Source organism: Rutidosis leptorrhynchoides, chromosome 4 (assembly GCF_046630445.1).
Source record: "Rutidosis leptorrhynchoides isolate AG116_Rl617_1_P2 chromosome 4, CSIRO_AGI_Rlap_v1, whole genome shotgun sequence".
NCBI lineage: Eukaryota > Viridiplantae > Streptophyta > Magnoliopsida > Asterales > Asteraceae > Rutidosis > Rutidosis leptorrhynchoides.
In genome coordinates this window covers 389823121-389846299 of record NC_092336.1, presented here as the reverse complement: position 1 = coordinate 389846299, position 23179 = coordinate 389823121, and the positions used below count along the sequence as shown (strand labels likewise).

Here is a 23179-nt window from a genome sequence, read left to right as displayed (position 1 = left end):
GGAGTTCGCTAAAGAGATGACGAGCTGCTGGTACATCTGCTGATGACGTCACGGAATATAAAAGATTCTCCGGTAACGACGGCGAAAGAATAACGTATAAATATCGAGGTTATAGTAGGAGTAGTCTCACTGAGAAGTCGAAGTGGAGCTGTGACAAAATTAGCTTCTTGAAAAGGAATTGTAGGGTTGTTTTTGCTAATAAATGGCAAAGGATTCAACACGGTATGTGTTAAACTATGAATTTGGATTCGAGAGTTTTTCAGATGCATAAACCTTTTTCTTCCTTAGATGAAATGCGGTTGGTTCATCTTTTCGATCGGGGTGTTTTCAAGAATCACGAAAAGTTGTGAATGCGAATTGTATTCGCCAAGATACGAATGAGGTTTAAGATAGACTCAAGTGGCAAACTTGAAGAATTGTTTAGTTTCATATGTTATAATCAACATTTTAATTCATTTTTTTAATTGTCCAATGTTGATAGTCCCAATCGATAGTCCACAGTTTACAGTACAATAATTCATATATAATTTAATTTATAATATTCGAATTAATTAATACGTATCGTGACCCGTGTACATGTCTCAGACTCGATCACAACTCAAAGTATATATATTATTTGAGAATCAACCTCAACCCTGTATAGCTAACTCCCGCATTACTGCATATAGAGTGTCTATGGTTATTCCAAATAATATATATAGATGCGTCGATATGATATGTCAAAACCTTGTATACGTGTCCCGATATTTAAAGTGCGTAAAAATAAATAACAGAAATTAAATGACGATAAATTAAATGCGTAAAGTAAATAACCGAAATTAAATGACGATAAATAAAATTGCGATAATTAAATTGCGATAAATAAAATGTAATCAGTTAGCTAGGAACAGTTAGCTGGAACAGTTAGCGTGTAATCCTAACCAAATTTCAATTAGTTAATTCGTCTGTTTCTAACACTTTTTATTTTTGTCCAATGTTTTTCTTCGTTATGCCACTGGTTGGATTCTGATAGGTCAAAATCCAAATATGAAATTGAACGAAAATGAATTCTGTGGTGAACGGATACGTATATCTATGGATACAAGTAGGATAGTGACTGACTGTTGAATCAGAGTCGAAGAATGTACAGTGTAACTTATTAATGTGAATTCTAAATATTCCTCGGGTACTACCCACCCATTAAAATATTTTCATCATTAACAGTTTGTACAAAAGAATTTTTAATTACAATCTTTATGAAAATATATATTTGCATATATATTTTCTTCAGATGTAATCATGGATTTTAATGAGTCAATAAGATATTAAACTCATTTGATTTATCATTAATACTAGATTACATAATCTCTAAAACTTTAGAAATTACATAATCGCCATGTCGAGCTAAGATAATCGATGTAGAATGATTCGTAGAACGATGATTATACTCGAGGTGCAGAATGAGATGGTGAGGCATGGATTGTTGAAACTTGGGTTATTGGTGGTACTGGTACCGTTGGTGCTGAAGCTGGTGATGTTACTGGTGTTGGTGATACTGCTGGTGCTTGCAAATTGTGTACCGTGCTCTCTAAAGTTAACACTCGAGCTCGGAGTTCTTTAACTTCTTCTACTAACCCTGGTTGGTTATCAGTGTGAGGTAAAGGTCGGATATCTTCTCTAGTTCCGTTAATGGTAGCCTCAAGACGAAAAATTCTTGCAAAAAGGGTATAAACGGTGTTGCGAACAGGTTCGCCGGTGAGCGGGTCGAGCACTCCGACGTTAGGTGGTAAGTTCGGCTCGTGATATGGAGTACCTTCTTCATTTCTCCATAGGGTAAGTATTTCGCGAACCCATCCCCACTTTCTAAAGAAATCACGATAGTTGATCGGTTGGTGCGCTCCCGTCACGCTATCTTCGGAGTCAGAAGAACTTGGTCGATTCGTAGAGGCCATCGTACACGATCACAGAAAAGATTTTTGGTATGAAAAGCTTAGTGACAGCAAATAATAGTTGGATGGTATTCTCAATGCATAATATGCATAGATATATATAGTACCAGGATCCCTTAAATTACGGAGAAATTTACGGAAGATATTAAGCAAAGTCTATCGTAATAGATACGCTAAGATATAAATTTGTCTATACACTATCTATGCAATAAAGACAGTAAGACATGTCTAGACTTAAGAATGGTAAGCAGGCAATTCCCTAAGGATGATAAGTAGATGATTTCCGACTAGAAATGATAAGCAAAACTTTTGACATGTAGACATGGTCAAAGTCCAGACTCATTAATGTATCCTAACAACTACTAGTCAGACACACTAATGCAAGACCTGGTTCGCTATGACCAAAGCTCTGATACCAACTGTAAAGACCCGTCCTTATCCATCCGGACGAAGTCTTCAACATCTGGTTCCATTGCGATGATCGGCTCCAAGTAAGGTCCTTAATATGAGCAAATGCACAGCGGAAGGCTTAATTCGTACCTGAGAATAAACATGCTTTAAAACATCAACATAAAGTTGGTGAGATATATAGGTTTGATGCTAGCAGCGTTATAACTATGGACCACAAGATTTCATATACATACATAATACACTCGCAAGTGTATGGAAAAGTCGTTGAGCACTTGGTAACCATACTTAACATTTAAATCACAGCAGCATATTCTTAAATAAACCCTACACCGTACCAAGTGTAGTAACGAAACGAAGTACTGTGCAACCGTTAAAAACTGGTCGTCCAGCCCGGTTGGGGTTGTCAGGCCCGATAGATCTATCAACAGGATTCGCGTTTACGCTCCTCACGTAAATATTAGCTACCAAGTATAAAGAAATATGCCATGGTACAACTCAACGTAGATTTTATTTTGATCACTTGTGTCCATAACGTAAATCATTTATAAAAACAGCGCATGTATTCTCAGCCCAAAAATATTTAGAGTTTAAAAGGGAACTATATACTCACCATACTGTATTTTGTAGTAAAAATACATATAACATCATCGAGCAAGTATAGGGTTGGCCTCGGATTCACGAACCTATATCATTTATATATATTAACATTTATACTTGTAATCGAACAAATTTATATTATTTTTATATTAATAACTTGTATGTTTTATAAGTTCATTTTATATATATTTTAAATAAATAAACATATTAATTTTGTTATGTTATATTTATATTTTATATAACTAATATTTGTTATAATGATAATAATACTGCTAGTAGTAATATTAGTAATCCAAATAATGATAGTAATAATAATAAATGAAAAAATAATTTTAAGGGTAAAATAATAATGACAAAATGAAAATTTTACTAATAATGATTCTTTTAATTAATAAAATGGTTATAATAATAATAATGATACTAGTAGTAAATAATAATTTTAATAATCATATAGTTGTAAAAATAATACTTTTTAATAATAATAATAATAATAATAATACTAATAATGATAATGATAATATTATAATACTTTATGTTAATGATAATAATAATAATTTTTAATGATTATGATAATGATAATAATAATAAAGTTAATAATAAGAAAGTATACCTTTAAAGTATTTTCTAAAAAGAGTTGCAATTCCAGGACTCGAACTCTCGACCTCTCGCTTGACCCATAATACTCTTAACCATCCAACTATTTCTCTTTATCTGATTAAGTCACCATTTAAATATATATATAACTTGTTTTCGTAACCTCATTAGAAGTGGGTAGCAACAGGAAGGTATTTGCACCTTATGGCTCGTTTTATTATTGTTACAGGCCCAATTAACAGTTTTACTAGCCCAACATCAGCTTTTCTTGATAATTTAAAAAAAAAAAACTTAGTAGCCTGGGTTCGAACCCAGGACCTTCCGTTCCTTACAAAGGCTCCTTACCATCCCTCTATTTTTGTCTTTTTGGTTTTAACTTATGAATTGTTTTTATTTAACTCGTGTTCCTGCTTTCCCATTTTCTTCAAAAACTACACCCAAAACTATTCACTGTCTCCTTCAGTTTTATCATAATCATACTCGATACCCTCCCATAATCACCTTCTAATCGTAACAGTATCACTATCCATGTTCATCATTCATCAACCATATGGAAGCCATCATCAATCTTCGTAAAAAAAAATAATAAAAAAAAATTATAAAACCGAAAGTCATCTTCTTCATTACAATTCATCATTTTTCCTTATCTTCTTCTTTCATCACCCTCTCGTTACCACTATCATCTTCTCATGCTCGCTGTTAGAAATAAAAAAAATGGTGGTGACGTTCGTGACTAAAAAAATACTACGGTCTTTGTGGGAATGGTGTTGGTTTGGTTATGGCCTTTGATGATAGTAAAAGAAACAAAACGAACAAGAACAGTGATAGGTGCTCGGTTAAATATCGACGGTGATGGTTGTCGATAGTTACAAGGGTGATCAAGGTCGATGTTTTAGAAAGGAAAAAAAATGGTGACCCACGATGGAGATTAGGAGAGAAAGAGATAGATGGCTCGAAGTTACAAGGTGGTAGCGGTTTGGACGAGTAATGGTGATCAAAGGTTGCAGAGAACAAAGATGATTGTAGCGGTTGATGGGGTGGTGATTCAGGGATTCCTTTTGAAATAGGAAACGAAAGCAATCGTTGTTCATGGTGGCGTGAGGAAGGTAACCCGTGGTGGTTTGTGGTAGTAAGAATGGTGGAAAAAGTGATTAGTGGTGGTGATAGAACATGGTGGTGAAACGGTGGTTAGGGTGACGATGGGATGAAGGATAATTGATGACGGCCGAAGATGATAATCGTGGTGGTTATCCGCCGTTTGGTAATGAAGGTTAGAGATATTAGAGATGATAGATGAAGAAGAAAAAGTTGGTTTTTACCAATGCATATGAATCTGTATGCTATGTATATATATAATTGGGATTAAAGAAAAAGAACAAACAAATGAACACATGAACACAGTGTTATGCACCAATCTTCAACTTTTAAATAGTAATTTAAATAAATATCTAGTAATTTAAGAACGTGGGTAATTATTAGCCGTCGCCTTTCACGGACTAAATTTCGCTATCCGTTGTTAATTAGTGACGGATAAAAGTCTTCAGAAAAGTCCCATATTTTTAAATTAACCTCCTTTATTTATTTCAGTCATTACGGTATAAAATTCGGTCATTAACTATTAAAAATTTATGTTAACTATTCACTCCCAACCCCAAGTAAAATATAAAAGAAATCTTATAATTTAACAAATAACTCCTAAATACATTTTTAGTGAGTGTAAAATTTATAGAACTCATTTTCGGATTACCGTTAATTTTAAAATCTCAGAAGTTCATTTTACCTTGTTTACCATCAATTAAATGGCAAATGAGTGCTACTACCCTTTACTTAATAAATTCAAAATCAAATATATATTCAATGTATTTTATTAATATATCTTGATACGTTATAAGTTATATAATTTTTCAAATTACATTTCGAATTAATATATATATATCTATATTTTTAAATATATATGTATCTAATAGTTGTTCGTGAATCGTCAGGCATGGTAAAAAGGGTAACTAGTTATCCGAATATAGATTTCAAACTTTCTAGACTTAACATTAAGGTTTTTGCTTATCGTGTCGGAAACATATAAAGCTTAAGGTTTAAATTTGGTCGGAAATTTCCGGGTCGTTACAAAGCGGGAGTTCATGAATCTAAGAATGATTGAGCAGATGTCAATTGATGAAGTAATCGAAAAGTACACAGATAAACTCCATTTTGTACAATAATGGCTTCCCGACAAACAATCCAGAATTGATCAGTTTGTTAAAATTATATTGCTTGAATACCGATCGATGGTGAGATTAGAAACAACTTTGCCTGAAGCGTTTGCTATGGCAAGAATGGTGGAAAGAGACGTCAAAGCCACTAAGAGTCAACATAGAGAGCAGATGTCGCAACCAAAACAAGCGACAAGCCAGGCGAGTCAAATGAGTAATAAGTCTTGGAGGTCTCATGGTAACCAACAAGGAGGTAGGTTTACTCAAAGCAGTGGTAGTAATTTGAGTCAGAAAACGTGGTGCAATGTGTGTAGGTCAACACACACTAGTCCCTGTTCAGAGTTGACAAAAAGGTGTATAAGGTGTGGAGCGATGGGTCATGATGTTCAAGTTCGTTCATTCCGAGAGAATATTTTTCGGAATTGAAAAAACTGGGTCATCGATCAGCTGATTGTCCTTCTGCAAGGCGAGCGAGCGAGCTGTGTGGTAAGGCCGAAGCAAGAACAATGTTAGTCGGAGGATCCTCTACTTCTCCACCACCAGAAGCAAATTTCAAATGTCGGTTGATATAGCTACTGAAACTGACGATGCGATTACCGGTATGTTTCTGATAAATTCTTCGCCGGCTCGTGTGTTATTTGATTATGGAGCAAATCGAACGGTTCCAGTCACAACCTCTGTGTCTGGAGTAACCATCGAAATAGATGGGAATGAATTCCCTGTGACTTGTCTTGTTATGCCTATACCGAGCTTTGATGTCGTATTAGTTATGGATTGGTTAAGCCGCCATAAGGTAAGTATAAAATGTCATAAGAAAATTATTTCTTTTCCTTTGACCGATGAGACACGTGCTGTGGCCCGAGGTGAACGGGACGGGTTTAATTGTCCATTAATTTCAATGATGAGAGCTAAGAAATCATTATCAAAGGGGTGTGATTCGTTTCTCGCATACGTAATTGATGCTAAGAAAGAAAAGAAGATGATATCTGATATCCTAGTAGTGTCCGACTTCCCTGAAGTCTTCCCAGATGAGTTGCAGGGTTTACCGCCAGTTAGGGAAGTAGAATATAAAATCGAGTTGTTGCCGGGATCCACACCAGTTACTAAAGCTCCTTATCGGTTAGCTTTGTCCGAGATTCAAGATATGATATCGCAAATTCAGGAGTTGCTTGATCGTGGGTTTATTCGGCCAAGTTCCTCGCCATAGGGTGCTCAGTGTTGTTCGTAAAGAAGAAAGACGGAACTCTCCCTATGTGCATTGATTACCGAGAACTAAATAAAAGAACGGTGAAGAAAAAGTACCTGTTATTGAGAATTGATGATCTGTTTGATCAGCTATAGGGGGCATCGTACTTCTCTAAAATTGATCTATGATCAGGTTATCACCAGGTTCGGGTAGCCGAGGAGGATATTCCAAAGACAGCTTCTCGTACAAGATACGGTCACTACTAGTTTTTAGTTATGCCGTTCGGGTTGACAAATGTGCCAATATAGTTTCTCGACAAATTCGTGATAGTATTTATCGATGATATTTTGATTTATTCGAAAACAGAAGTCGAGCATGCTACACATCTGAGAAAAGTGTTAGAACTATTGAAATGAGAAAGGCTGTACGCCAAATTTTCTAAATGTAAGTTTTGGTTAAGAGAAGTGCAGTTTTTGGGTCACGTTATTTGCCAAGAGGGTATCAAAGTGGATCCGTCTAAAATAGAATCGGTAATGAATTGGAATTTACTGAAGACTCTGACAGAGATTAAGAGTTTTCTGGGTTTATCCGGTTATTACCGAAGGTTTATTAAAGATTTCTCAAAGATCCTGGGTCCATTGACCAAGTTGACCAGGAAAGATGTAACTTTTTGATGGAGCGATGAATAAGAAAATGCCTTCCAGACATTGAAACAGTTATTGTGTCAAGCTCTGATTTTAGCGTTACCTGAGGATACAGAAGATTTCATTATGTATTGTGATGCATCATTAGCTGGATTGGGTTGTGTGTTAATGCAGAGAGAGAAAGTTATTGCCTATGCCTCAAGACAGTTGAAAACTCATGAGAGGAATTATCCAACACATGATCTAAAGTTGGCTGTGGTTGTATTTGCATTGAAATTATGGAGACACTACCTTTACGGCACTCATTGTGTGATTTGTACCGACGATAAGAGTCTTCAGCATATCTTTTTGCAGAAAGAATTAAATATGCGTTAGAGACGGTGGCAAGGGCTAATCAAGGATTATGATTATGAGATTCGTTATCATCCAGGAAAGGCAAATGTAGTTGCAGATGCTTTGAGTAGAAATAAATCCACTGACAATGCAAAATTTATGCAAATTGAAATTGTGTCAGACTTGATTGATCGCTTGAAGATAACTCAATTAGAAGCCTTGAGGGATGAACATTTGAAATCTGAGATATTGTTGAAACGAAAAGGGGATTTAATTGATGATTCTCTGGGATTAAAGACTTTTAGTAACAGAATTTGGGTTCCTTCGCTGGGAGGATTGAGGGATTTAATCTTGAATGAAGCGCAAAAATCAAGATTGTCTGTCCATCCTGGAAGCACGAAGATGTATCATGATCTTAAACATATATATTGGTGGCCAACAATGAAGAAAGATATCGCGCATTACGTGGAAAAGTGTCATATATTCGCCCAAGTAAAAGCTGGACATCAGAAACCTATGGGTCATTACGCAAAAAAGTGACAATTGTATGCGAGAAATTGAGAGCCGCAAGAGATAGACAAAAGATGTACGCCGATCCGCGCAGACGGCCAACTATTTTTACAGTAGGTGAGCAGGTATACTTGAAAGTATCGCCCTTGAAAGGTGTCATTCGTTTCAGTAAAAGAGGCGAGTTATCTCCGAGGTAGATTGGGCCGTTTAGAATACTACAGGTGTTGAATGATCAGACAGTAGTATTAGATCTTCCTACTGAGTTAGCTGGTATTCATAACACATTCAATGTGTGTTATCTTCGTAAGTGCAAGGTAGACGATGAAAGTCAGATTCTACCACTTCAAGATTTGAAAGTGGATATGAGTAAGAAACTCGTAGAAGAACTTGTTAGAATTGTTGATCGAAAGATAACTAAGTTACGAAATAAACAGATACAGATAGTGTTAATCGAGTGGAAACATAGTTTGGGCACCAATTTGACTTGGGAAACAGAAGAACTAATGAAAGCTTGCTACCCTTACCTATTTGACCTGGACCAGATTCCGAGGACGGAATCGCCTTATGGGGGTAGAGTTGTAACAACCTCAATTTGGGCTTAGTGGTAATTGATTATTTTACCCTTAGTTAATATTAATTTATTAATATTAGTGAATTTAGAATTATGTATGTGTAATTATGGGATTATATGGTTGAATTCGCTTTGTGATAAGGGTTACAAAACATATTGCCTTATTTTTACCGCCTAATGAAGTAAGTAGTGTTTCAGATAACTGGTAAATACTCGTGTGAGACATGGAATAGGATTCTTTAAAATGGAGAAACACTTGTTGGGTTAAAACCCCTGCTCCTTCATTATTTCCATTTCTGGAAACTTTTATACACCAAGCATACACACACAAACCCTAAATTCCTAAACCCAAATCTTGTGTTCTTGATCTCGTTTTCTAACTGGAAATTGTGTCTAGTGACCTTCAGTAACTTCATAAGGTATTTAACAAGCGATTTCATGTTCTAATTAAAGTTAAAATCAGTGATTTTATTAGTTTTTATGTGAAAGTGGGTGTTGAATCAAAACTTGCATTTAATGTGTTGTTTATGTCAAATTGAAGTTAGTAAATGTTTATACATGAGTTATGTATGTTTCCTAAGTGATTTTAGGGTCAAACAGTGCAAAAATGAGATTTGGGGCTCAAAATTACGAAAACAGCGACCTGGTGCTGATGAACAGCATCCGTACGGATACAGAATGCATCCGTACAGTTACAGGGTGTATTCGACCATTTTGGGTGCAACCGTTCGGTTATAGATGCAACCGTACGGATACGGATGCATCCGTATGGTTGCAGGTGCTTGCGTGCGGTTGCAGTCTGTCAGCATTTTGCAAAACTTGTTTTGGCCATAACTTTCAAACCGTAACTCCGTTTTTGATGAATAAACTACCGTTGGAAATGTAATAAGGTCTACTTACCAATGTTAGGGTTTTAAAACACTAAATCAAATTTAATTTAGGTCAAAATTATGGGATAGCGTGTATGCCTCGTTTTACACGCGTGTGATTGTTGCAATTGAATGGGGAACCATGTAAACTTGTCACATATGGATATATTAGGCTATATAATGTTGTTTAAAATATGAATTGATGATATTATTGATAAGATATGTGCTAACTTGAGATATGATATTCTCAGGTAATAAAGGAACGGAGAAGACTCAGTAATATAAGACTTCTGAGTTCTTGCTGTTTATCAGGTGAGTGGGAATATTTTAACTGTTATATGTATGTAGTAGCGGGTTATGCTACCGTTGTCCTGCCATGTTATACCTGACTAGTTAGCATATGATGTTTATGCTTCTGTGATGATTATGTGCACTTGAGTATTATCAGCTATGATGTCTAGTCGGTAATCAACTTTGGGTATAAAGATGAGCATAAGGTCAACCTTGTTACCAGGTTGGGTTCAAGAGTTACTATTTATGTAGTATAGTTTGAAAGATGCATCCCATGCGTTCGGATTACTATGCGAGGGAGACAGTAACGGGAACTTTCGGTAAACTCTATCCCGATCAGCTAGTAGTTAATGGCCCGTACAAGTCGCCGAGCCTAGTGTTACTATTCTAGTTTATCTTGTTGATGTATGCAATTGTGCTTAGCTTGATGCTAGATACATACGACTGTTAGGATATTTCCATTCACTTAGCTTTATGCTAATCCCCCACAGTTCCTCCCTTGCAAGTTAGACTTTGCATGTTAGAGCTTTGGGAGAAGTTGGTTGTTGGATATGTTTGAAAGGCCTCACTCTGATGTCTATATTTTGTTATACTATTAAGTTATGGTTTTTGTAATAACGTAACACCTGGTTACTGTAATAACTGTGCCTTGGGTTATTACTTAATTATGTTTGTAAATATAATATATGTTTATGTTTCCGCTGTGAATAAAAAAAATACGATGTTACACTAATAGAGTCCAAATCAATACCCCGCCTATCAAGTTGAATACGTGTCAGGATACGTCGTCTTAGCTCTCGCCAAATAAAAACCTCCACTTTTCCTGGGACCAAATTGTTTTTAAGATTCTCCTGACCCGTGTTGTTACCCCCGAATGTTTGATCAATATGTCTTGATAGTTTTTTAGTAGTAAAGATGCCATTCGTTGTTAAACTCCATTACCTACCATCCGAGCTTCTGACCCCTTTAACAAAAGAATACAACAAATTGGTTAGTAGTAATAAGTCGTCTCGAGATCTTCCAATCGGTTAATGCTTCCAATTCCACGAAGTCGTCATCACGTTTTCAGCCTACGTAACTCGATCACAAACAGTCACCAGCTTGTTATATTCCACATGAAACAATCACAAGAATCTATCTTTCAGCATCTCGCCAGAAAGCCACGGTTCCGTCCAGAATTTGTTGTTACCGTCGCCTATTTGCTTCACGAATGACGTGCCTAAACCCGTCTTGTCAATAGAGTAACCTGCACTAATAATATTGAGCCACACACCAGTCTTACCAACTGGCCTATTGGGGCCCAAGAGAATGTGTATCCAGTTAGCTCCATGAATGCTTTTTAAAATTGAGACCCAAAGTGAGCTGGGTTTCTTTTTAATCCGCCAAAACCATTTACCCAACAAAGCAAGATTCTTCCCCTGACGAGATCCAATGTTAAGACCTCCTTCGCTATAAGGCAAAAGAGAATCTTCCCATTTGACCCAAGTTAATTTAGCACGCTCACCCGTCGCATACCCAAATAAAAAATTACGCCTAATACTCTTTAATATTTATGGAACACTCACTGGGGCACGAAAAAGTGAGAAGTAATATAGTGGTAAACTATTTAGAACCGATTTTTAGAAGCGTCAATCTTCCACCAAACGAGATCATTTTTTCTTTCGAACCGCTAGCTTGGAGTTAAATTTATCAAACACGGGCTTCCAAATTTTCACTCTATTCATGTTACGACCAATCGGGAGGCCAAGGTAAGTGAACGGGAGATTATCAACTTTGCAACCACCTCTAAGAGCCAACCGTTCAACTTCACCTAAAGACACCCCTAACCCGTAATTAAGACTCTTGTGATAATTAACTTTTAAACCCGAGACCCGTTCAAAACAATTGAGTAGTTTCATTAAGTTACAAAAGTTTTGTCTACTCTATTCTCCTAGGAATATCGCATCATCCACATATTGAAGGTGTGAGAGTGAGACTTTATCCAACCCAATTCCAATCCCTTTAAACAACCCTCCAACCATTGCTTTCTTAGTTAATGTATTAAAGCCTCCGCTTTCGATAATGAAAAGAAACGATGACAATGGATCTCTTTGTCGGACCTCTCTCAAGTTTAAATTCATTCGTGGGAGAACCATTCATTAAAACTGAAACGAAGGCCGACTTGAGACATGCGAATATCCATTTAAACCCCATCCTTTTCATAATTTCTATTAGAAAATCCCAAATTAAACTATCAAAAGCTTTCTCGAAGTTGACCTTGAAAATAAGACTTTTTCTTTTATTTTTCTTAAGATATTAAATAGCCTCGTTGACAATTAGAACATCATCAAAGATATACCTTCCTTTAATAAACGCGGTTTGAACCTCATCAATAACAGTTGGGATAACTGTTCGAATATGATTAGATAGAACTTTCGTAAGGATTTTATAATAACATCCTATTAAACTAATCGGACGAAAATCATTCACGTTCAAAGCATCCATTTTCGTTGGAACAAGTGTGATGATTCAAGCGTTGCACCCATTTCTAGATTTCACAATTCTCCCAGAACCAATCTAATGCCAACAACAAGTCATGTTTAATAAGGTCCCAATTAGTCTTGAGGAAATTAAACTTAAACCTGTCGGGATCCGGTGCCTTTGTAGAACCACAATCTTTAATTGCCTCGTAAATTTCATTTTTCAGAAAAGACTGCTCAAGGACAATAGCCTGGTCACGGCTTATGCTGTTGGTGGGTTCCTGGGTGCATTCACCAGTAAGTTTCAGCCGTCTCGTTATTGTTTCTTGAAAAGAGACAGTAGTGATTAAAAATAGCGTCCTTAATATCAATAGGATCTTCGTTCCATAACCCGCTGATGTTTAATCCTCGAATGTTTCTTTTTGAGTACCTTCTATGTAAGGTAGAGTGGAAGAACTTGGTATTTTCATCCCCGTCTACGACCCATTTAACCCTTGATTTTAGCTTTGCCATACTACATTGAGTCTTATCTTTTTCAATGCATTTACGTCTAATGTCTAATCATTCTTCTCTATCGGTATCACTTAGTTGTCTATTTTCAGCAATTCTTTTCCATTCTGCAGCTTTTTTCAATAACTCATCAATCTCACTATCAATACTTCCAAGAATTTAATTGACTCCAATATTTTAAGGCAAGTTTGACACACTTTAATTTGTTGCAAAATCTGCAGTCGAGGCACTGTCCCCGTGCACTTTGGTTCCAACAGTCGGCAATAATTTTGTCTGAACCTTTTAAGTCGAGCCATTCATCAAAGTCTTTTGTTGGTTTTGGGCCAAAATTAATGGCCGTATCACGAAGAACAATAGGGCAATTGTCAGATATTTTACGTTCTAATGCTAACACTGATAGTTCACCCCACGTGTCCCTAAATTTTTTCGAGACTAAGAATCTATCTAGCTTACTAAATTTGATACCGTTATCGCAAATACGAGTGAATCTTTTTCCACCCATGGGTGTAGTGACCCGAACTTTTCCATGTTTATATATATTAAATAAAATTTTTATTTACATGATTAAGTGTTTCCAACATGTTAAGCAATTAAACTTGTTAAGACTTGATTAATTTAAATAGGTTTCATATAGACAATTGACCACCCAAGTTGACCGGTGATTCACGAATGTTAAAACTTGTAAAAACTATATGATGAAATATATATGATTATATATATAGTTAACATGATATTATGATAAGTAAGTATCTCATTAGGTATTTTAACAATGAGTTATATACATAAAATTGAGTTTATTGAATTAAGAAACTCGAAATGATATATATAACGATTATCGTTATAACAACGTCTTACTAAATACATATGAATCATATTAAGATATTGATACACTATGTTTAATCATGATAAATGATAAGTAAACATGTCATTAAGTGTATTAACAATGAACTACATATGTAAAAACAAGACTACTAACTTAATGATTGCGAAACGAGACATATATGTAACGATTATCGTTGTAACAACATTTAACTCTATATATATATATCATACTAAGATATATTAATATATCATAATATCATGATAATGTAATAATTTAACATCTCTTTAGATATAATAAACAATGGGTTAACAACATTTAACAAGATCGTTAACCTAAAGGTCTCAAAACAACATTTACATGTAACGACTTACGATGACTTAACGACTCAGTTAAAATGTATATACATGTAGTTTTTTAATATGTATTCATAAACTTTTGAAAGACTTCAAGACACTTATCAAAATACTTCTACTTAACAAAAATGCTTACAATTACATCCTCGTTCAGTTTCATCAACAATTCTACTCGTATGCACCCGTATTCGTACTCGTACAATACACAGCTTTTAGATGTATGTACTATTGGTATATACACTCCAATGATCAGCACTTAACAGCCCATTTGAGTCACCTAACACATGTGGGAACCATCATTTGGCAACTAGCATGAAATATCTCATAAAATTACAAAAATATTAGTAATCATTCATGACTTATTTACATGTAAACAAAATTACACATCCTTTATATCTAATCCATATACCAACGACCAAAAACACCTAAAAACACTTTCATTATTCAATTTTATTCATCAAATTGATGTCTCTCAAGTTCTATCTTCAAGTTCTAAGTGTTCTTCATAAATTCTATAAGTTCTAGTTTCATAAAATCAAGAATACTTCCAAGTTTGCTAGCTTACTTCCAATCTTGTAAAGTGATCATCCAACCTCAAGAAATCTTTTTTATTTACAGTAAGATAGCTTTCTAATACAAGGTAATACTCATATTCAAACTTTGATTCAATTTCTATAACTATAACAATCTTATTTCGAGTGAAAATCTTACTTGAACTTGTTTTCGTGTCATGATTCTGCTTCAAGAACTTTCAAGCCATCCAAGGATCCTTTGAAGCTAGATCTATTTTTTTCATTTCCAGTAGGTTTATCCACAAAACCTGAGGTAGTAATTATGTTCATAACATCATTCAATTCATATATATAAAACTACCTTATTCGAAGGTTTAAACTTGAAATCACTAGAACATAGTTTAGTTAATTCTAAACTTGTTCGCAAACAAAAGTTAATCCTTCTAACTTGACTTTTAAAATCAACTATACACATGTTCTATATCTATATGATATGCTAACTTAATGATTTAAAACCCGAAAACACGAAAAACACCGTAAAACTGAATATACGCTGTCGTAGTAACACCGCGGGCTGTTTTGGGTTAGTTAATTAAAAACTATGATAAACTTTGATTTAAAAGTTGTTCTTCTGGGAAAATGATTTTCCTTATGAACATGAAACTATATCCAAAAATCATGATTAAACTCAAAGTGGAAGTATGTTTTCCAAAATGGTCATCTAGACGTCGTTCTTTCGACTGAAATGACTACCTTTACAAAAATGATTTGTAACCTATATTTCCGACTATAAACTTATACTTTTTCTGTATAGATTCATAAACTTAAGTTCAATATGAAACCATAGCAATTGGATTCACTCAAAAAGGTTTTAAAACGAAGAAATTATGGGTAAAACAAGATTGGATATTTTTACTTGTTGTAGCTACGTGAAAGTTGGTAACAAATCTATATTAATCATATCCTAGCTAACTTATATTGTATAATACATATATTCTAATATATTATGTAATCTTGGTATACCATAGACAAGTATTCAAATGTTTTGACATATCATATCGACTCATCTATATATATTATTTGGAACAACCATAGACACTCTATATGCAGTAATGTTGGAGTTAGCTATACAGGGTTGAGGTTGATTCCAAAAATATATATACTTTGAGTTAGCCTGAGACTTGTATACACTGGGTCTTGGATTAGGTCAAGATAATATATATATATCAATTTATTTATGTATATCTAACTATGGACAACTAGTTGTAGGTTACTAACGAGGACAACTGATTTAATAAACTTAAAACATTAAAATGTATTAGAAATGTTGTAAATATATTTTAAACATACTTTGATATATATGTACATATTTGTTATAGGTTAGTGAATCGACCAGTGGCCAAGTCTTACTTCCCGACGAAGTAAAAATCTGTGAAAGTGAGTTATAGTCTCACTTTTAAAATCTAATATTTTTGGGATGAGAATACATGCAGCTTTATAAATGTTTTACAAAATAGACACAAGTACATGAAACTACTTTCTATGGTTGAACGATCGAAGCCGAATATGCCCCTTTTACTTGGTAACCTAAGAATTAGTAAACCAGTCTACTAATTGACGGGAATCCTAAAGATAGATCTATTGGGCCCAACAAACCCCATCCGTTGTAGCGGATGCTTTAGTACTTCGAGTTTTTATATCATGTCCGATGGATGTCCCGGAATGATGGGGATATTCTTATATGCATCTTGTTAATGTCGGTTACCAGGTGTTCACCGTATGAATGATTTTTATCTCTATGTATGGGATGTATTGAAATATGAAATCTTGTGGTCTATTATTATGATTTGATAATATATAGATTAAACCTATAACTCACCAACATTTTTGTTGACGTTTTAAGCATGTTTATTCTCAGGTGATTATTAAGAGCTTCCGCTGTTGCATACTAAAATAAGGTCAAGATTTGGAGTCCATGCTTGTATGATATTATGTAAAACTGCATTCAAGAAACTTATTTTTGATGTAATATATTCATTTTGTAAACCATTATGTAATGGTCGTGTGTAAACGGTATATTTTAGATTATCATTATTTGATAATCTACGTAATGCTTTTTAAACCTTTATCGATAAAATAAAGGTTATGGTTGTTTTAAAAATGAATGCAGTCTTTGAAAAACGTCTCATATAGAGGTCAAAACCTCGCGACAAAATCAATTAATATGGAACGTTTATAATCAATATGAACGGGACATTTCAATGGGGACCTCGATGAGCTTTGTAGTATTGATAAAATCATTGAACCATCTTGCTCTTCTCTCCACAAATTCACAATTTTTTTCTTTCGGATTGATCACGTACTTCGTTGAAATTCCCGCATAGCACCCATTCGGTATCGAATGAACCTACAAAATTCACAAGACTAGACCACATTTTTTGTTTATTAGAATCACTATGAGGACCATAAACGTTGACAATCATAGGGTTAGACCTCTTCCCTTTCCATTTACCCTTTAACACAATAAAGTAGTCATCTATTATTGTTTGTTGGGCCTCAAACTCGTTGGTGTCCTAAATTAACAACATACCCCCCGACATCCCAACCTTTTCCTTCTGGATAAAATCGAAGTCATTTGACCCCCAAAATAAAGTTATCCATTTTTTATCCACTAGGTTACATTTAGACTCTTGAATTGCCACAATATTAGGTTTTTCTCGTAAAAGGAGTTTTCTACAATCGCCTAACTTACTATCTTACCCGACTCAAAGCCACGAATATTAAAGGAAAGGATCTTCATTAATAAAATAATATCTAACGAGATAAGGAGGGATTAGAAAGGTTAGACCAGTTCGTTCTCCCATTTGAGACCAATCTGTTTGGCAAACTCCTCAATCTGCACACTCCTTTCTGAGCAGTCGGATTTTTGAACCCCACTTCCATTTGATCTGTGAGACTTGGATCGATTAGAGCAACTACGTTTGGTACTTCGTCCCTTTTTGTTGTATTTCGATCCGTTTTTGATCACTGGAAATTGATATATTCGTTTTCTGTTGTGACCTAGCAAAATATTTAGCCCTCATAATTTTGGATGAATCGCGCTAATTCCCATTACTGTGTAGACTAATACTCCCACCCTTGTCATTTGACTTAGAACGCTTTTGTAGTTTGACTTTGATATTCACCCCGTCATCACATACGACATAAACTCAGTATTAGCTTCCGAGAATGAGTCATTGACATACTCAACATTGTTTGAATGATTACCCTTATCTAGATTGTGTGTCTTTCCCTTATTAACATCGTCGGTATCTTTTGAACAGCAATGCTTTAAACCGATTGAGTTTGTCTCCCTAGATTTAGTCCCCTTTGTTTTGTTTCTTTTGGGCTTACATAAATCTGCATCTGGCCCAGTCTCTTGGATTTGTGTAGGCTTTAGATTGACATTATCAGTTTCATCTCCCGACCCATTGGACTCACACTACACTATTGGCGTTGGCTCAATTAAGTTCTCACTTGGCTTATCAGGCCCATTGGTTTCTTTGGGCCCAATAAAAATTTCCTTTGAGTTTGTTGTATCATGGGTTGGCCCAACATTGTTGGTGTGATGTAGAGTCATTAGGTTTTTTTTTTTTTTGAATTTGTAATAGGGTCGTTGTATATGTGTTCTTCAGGCTCTCTTACATCATCTTTTTGGTTATCCCCAATATCTTTGTTGTCTTTTAGCTCGTCATTATTATTATTGGGAGTGAAAAATATGCGGCCACGCTCATTATTACTGTTTGTCTCTTCATAATTCCCCATGCACCCTGAACCTTCATCTTCTACGACAAACTCCGGTAACACTTTTCCGGCAAGGATAATGTCATCTTTAGGGGCTGTCCCTTCCTGTTCATCTGAACTGTAATTAGTTTTATCCTCATCATCTGGATTGGAGTTTTCATCATCTCCCCATTCACAGATATCAAAATCATCCATATCAATTTCTATGATATTGCCTAATTCTTCGATTGCTTTAACGTAAAATACACTTGTTCCTACCCTTAGCTTAATCGTTTCATTGATAAGGCTGGACCCACATACTTTGACTAGAACCCTTTCGACTATCAAATTTTGATTTCCTACTAGGTTACAGTTACTCGTTTCATGTATTCTGCCCCACCATTGTGCAATTTTGCAAAAAGTATTTTCTTTCCAATATCTCACTGGAACTCCCATGATGTTAATCCAAGTATGTCTTCCATGCGGACTATCTGGCCCATTGCCCATACGAATGTTGCAAGGCCGGTCCCTAATGAAGTGACCTTCTTGGCTAAAGATGTTTTTAGCAGTCGAAGGTTCTTCAAAAATTATCATCAACTCCAGTCCCCCAAGGTACTTTAGTTCATAACTACCTAATCCCTCAACATCACAAAGAGATCGGAAGATAAACGTATTCTACCTTCTTCACTTCACCAATAGTAGCTCGCTCCAGGAGGCTTTGGTTATCTTCGTTGGTAGGAATGATTACAGTTCTTTCATGCGGTTTCTCTTTGTGCTAGACCGATTCATGTTGCCTATTCCTTGATAATTTGTTTATGAGATCCTCAGTGTTTCTGTTATGAACCACATCACCAAACTTTCGCCCATCTCGAAGCGACTGTGGTGACGCAGGTGGCTCATCACCCATTTTTGTTGTTGTTGGTTATCATTGTTTCCATTATTTTCCCTTTTTTCCGATTTTTTGTCTTCCTCCCCAGCATTTGACCTTTCTCTTGCCTTATAGACAATTAACAGCATTCCATCAATCCTAATGTCTCTCAGTTTCACTAGTAACTTGTCCTCATCAGCTACATCACCAAATCTAACAAAGGCAAATCTTTTCTCGTTTTTCAGCCTCTTCATTGCCACGCAAACGTCCTTCACCAAACCATATTGTTTGAACATTTTCTACAAGTTCACCACTCTCCATTCTTCAGGAAAATTGAAGAACATAAATGATTTCAGATGAATGTTGGATTGACGCGAGTTGGTTCTTCCATAGATTTCGCTATACCGTTCCCTATCCCTAATCGTGCCCCTCGATTTGTTTGACCTCACCTCTCTCCAAGTGTTTCTCTCACTAAGTGTTTCTCTTTCACCTACCATTCTTTCCTTAGATAAATAATATTTCATTTTGTGTATAGTGACAGACTTATATATATATATATATATATATATATATATATATATATATGTGTGTGTGTGTGTGTGTGTGTGTATATATATATATGTGTGTGTATATATATATATATATGTGTGTGTGTATATATATATATATATATATATATATATATATATATATATATATATATATATATATATATATATATATATATATATATATATATATATATATATATATATATATATATATATATATATATATATATATGTGTGTGTGTGTATATATGTATGTATGTATGTATGTATGTATGTATATATATATATATATATACATACATACATACATACATATATATATACATATACATATATATATATATATATATATTATACTTTCTTCGTTCTAAAAAAGTATTCACTTTATTATTTTTATCTGTCCATAAATTATTGTTCTTTACTCTGAATAACAATAAAAAAAAATTTAAGTTCCAATTATGTCTCTTTTATTATTGATAATTTAATTTAATATTAAATATATCAAATAATTTATTAGTTACTCCTTATAACAATATTAAATAAAGGACAAATTAGTCAATTTATTAACATATCTTAAATTCTACAAAAAGTCAAAGACACATTTTATGGGTCGAGTGACTATAATATATAATGAGATTTTTTACTACTAAGATACAAGTTACTAAATAATTAATGAAATTAAGGTTTTCGTAAATATTATAAGTTGTAATTGCTAGGTATGTAAAATTAAAAATTTGTGAGTTCAATTAATTGGTTATGATATATTTTGAAAAAGTTTGAGTGAATTAAATAAACCTTAACTTTTAGCCAATCTCAAACATAAAATACAAATATCATAAAAAGTTTTAGATGTAGATTGTGTTATTTTTTTTACAGTAAAGTAGTAAATAATATTATTTTCAATCTCGTCAAAATAGAATATAACGGAAGTAAAATATAGACAATCATACCTCCAAGTGTAACTAATCCCTGAAAGATCTTCGATTGACAATATTAAATTAAGTTATGTTTAAATTATTTTTGTTGAAATATTTAATTGTGTAAATTATTTTTAAATTTTCACATAAAAGACAAACAATTTTCAGTGTATAAAATACAAATCTTTTGATCACAAATAATTTAAAATATACGGTTACAACCATCAGATACAATAATTAGGATAATATACAACATATAAATTTATGATATTCAAAGCGATAGGGTGTTAATGATTTAACTTCTAGTATAACAATGAAAGTCATTTCTTTTCTAGCTTATATGACTATCAAATTACTCTCATCATAAGTTAAAATTAATAAGGAGACACGGAGACAGGGAATACATGTGGATGTTTTCTTAAATTCTGACTTCGCCTCGTTTTTTGAACAAAAATAACGATAATTCATATAGAAACGATTATGTTTTCAAAAATAAAACATCATCAACGAATGATACAAAATAGACCTGAAGAGGTTTGTTCCTAGAAAACGAACAACAAGCTATAACTATCTATGCTGAGCCTCCACGTATACAAATCAACCAAACACGAAACAAACTTAATAAGAGCAATGAATGTAAAAACTAACAACAAGAACATGGCGACTACAAACACTGTGGTTTTTAACACTCATTGATTGAATTTCTGATGCTTAAACATGTGAATATAAGTTAGAAGCGTAAAAAATATGATGTCTGTAACAGACTGAAACCTGGGCTAGAAGTAAGAAGACTATTTTTCCCTTAGGTTTATGTGTGCATTATTGTATGCTTTTATTTTAATAATAAGTTTATTATTAAGTGAGTTTGCGACAAGGGTTACAAAATATTTTCATTTGTTTAAATTAGACTCCGTTAGGGCTGCCTAACGAGGTACGAAAGATATCAGATAAATGGTAAATACCCGTGTATTATGGGGTATGAGTTTATACCCAAATAAGTATGTATGAATCTGCTTCTTGAGTTCATTTCGAGAACTCTCCCGCAGAAACCCGTACCTTGTTTGTATCAACTCAAACCCTAATTGATTCTAAGTGTGTAATTGGATCAAAAAGCTTTAGAGACTGGTTTCTTGCATCTTAGTGATCATCTATCCAGGTTTATAGTGTTGAATCTTACTTTGATTCTTGGTGCAATTGGGTTTTCGGGTGTACATGGGTTTTGTGCATAAATTAGCTTAAATCTAGTGGTTTTGATGCTGTTTGTGTTGTTTATTGCTTGATATATGATCTATATATCTTGTATGTGATTCATGATCAAGTAAATTGCCAGAAACATCACAAATAGTGATTTTTAGGTCGAAACCCGTCATAACAGCTGTTGTTTCTGTTCTTCATCACTCGTGCGAGTGAGTTTCACTCATACGGTAAGGAAGTCAATCGTACGCTGAACCATGCGAGTGAGTTGATATGTGAACTGTTGTCTTGACAAGCTGACCCGTATGGTTGAGCTGTGACTCGTACGATTTAGTGGTCACTTGTATGGTCAACCGTACGGATCTGTTGATGTCTAGTTGGATGTTTGATTAAGGATCAAATCTCACGAGTGAAGTGTCAACGGCACGACTGAGGTTTCTCAACCGTACGTGTGAGCGTCACTCATACGGTTGGAATATCAGTTTGTTTGAGTGTTTGAATATTGATTTTGTTGTCTTGTTGCTGGGATGATATCAAGACGTGATTACTGACTGGGTTATGTCTATTATCAAGTGGAAAAGATAAAGAGAAGGCTCAAAAGATTAGGCCTCTAAGAACCTTCAATTGCTGGTAATAGGTGAGTGGATCTATATCCGGATAGAGTTTAAGTAGCAAGTCATGCTACTGTAGTTTATTCTAATTACCTGTGTAATATAGTGATTGCTATGCTAGTAGATAATTGCATGCTTTTAGTTGTTGTCATGTGATCTTACGTGCGCACTATGTTAGACACTAGCCGCGCCTATGGAGGCTGGGGACTCGTAACCGGAGCTGTGGAGGTAGAGTCCGTGTGAGGTCAACCGGTCCTGTGGAGGTTGGGTCCATGTCATGTTGTCTGTGTATTGATTCACCAGGAATGACTATCGGTAAACAATAGCCTAATCAGCTAAGGTCGTGTGCCCGTACAAGCCGTCGATCTTCTTATTTTCTTTGTTTGTAATCTTGTTGGTTGTAGGCATGATTGCTGACTGATGTATGATATGCTAAACCTTACTCTGTTAGATAGATTCCATTCATTAAGCGGTCTGC

The 23179-nt window shown here is 34.6% G+C and overlaps 1 protein-coding gene across 1 annotated transcript; it reads right to left on the bottom strand.

Annotated features, from left to right (window-relative positions):
* Positions 1-11265: 11265 nt before the first annotated feature.
* On the bottom strand, positions 11266-12039 carry LOC139841910 (uncharacterized). The gene is made up of 2 exons (XM_071832097.1): positions 11809-12039; positions 11266-11682 (listed from the first exon to the last, which is right to left on the bottom strand). The coding sequence occupies exons 1-2, from the start codon at positions 12037-12039 to the stop codon at positions 11266-11268; spliced, it is 648 nt and encodes a 215-aa protein (XP_071688198.1).
* Positions 12040-23179: the final 11140 nt, after the last annotated feature.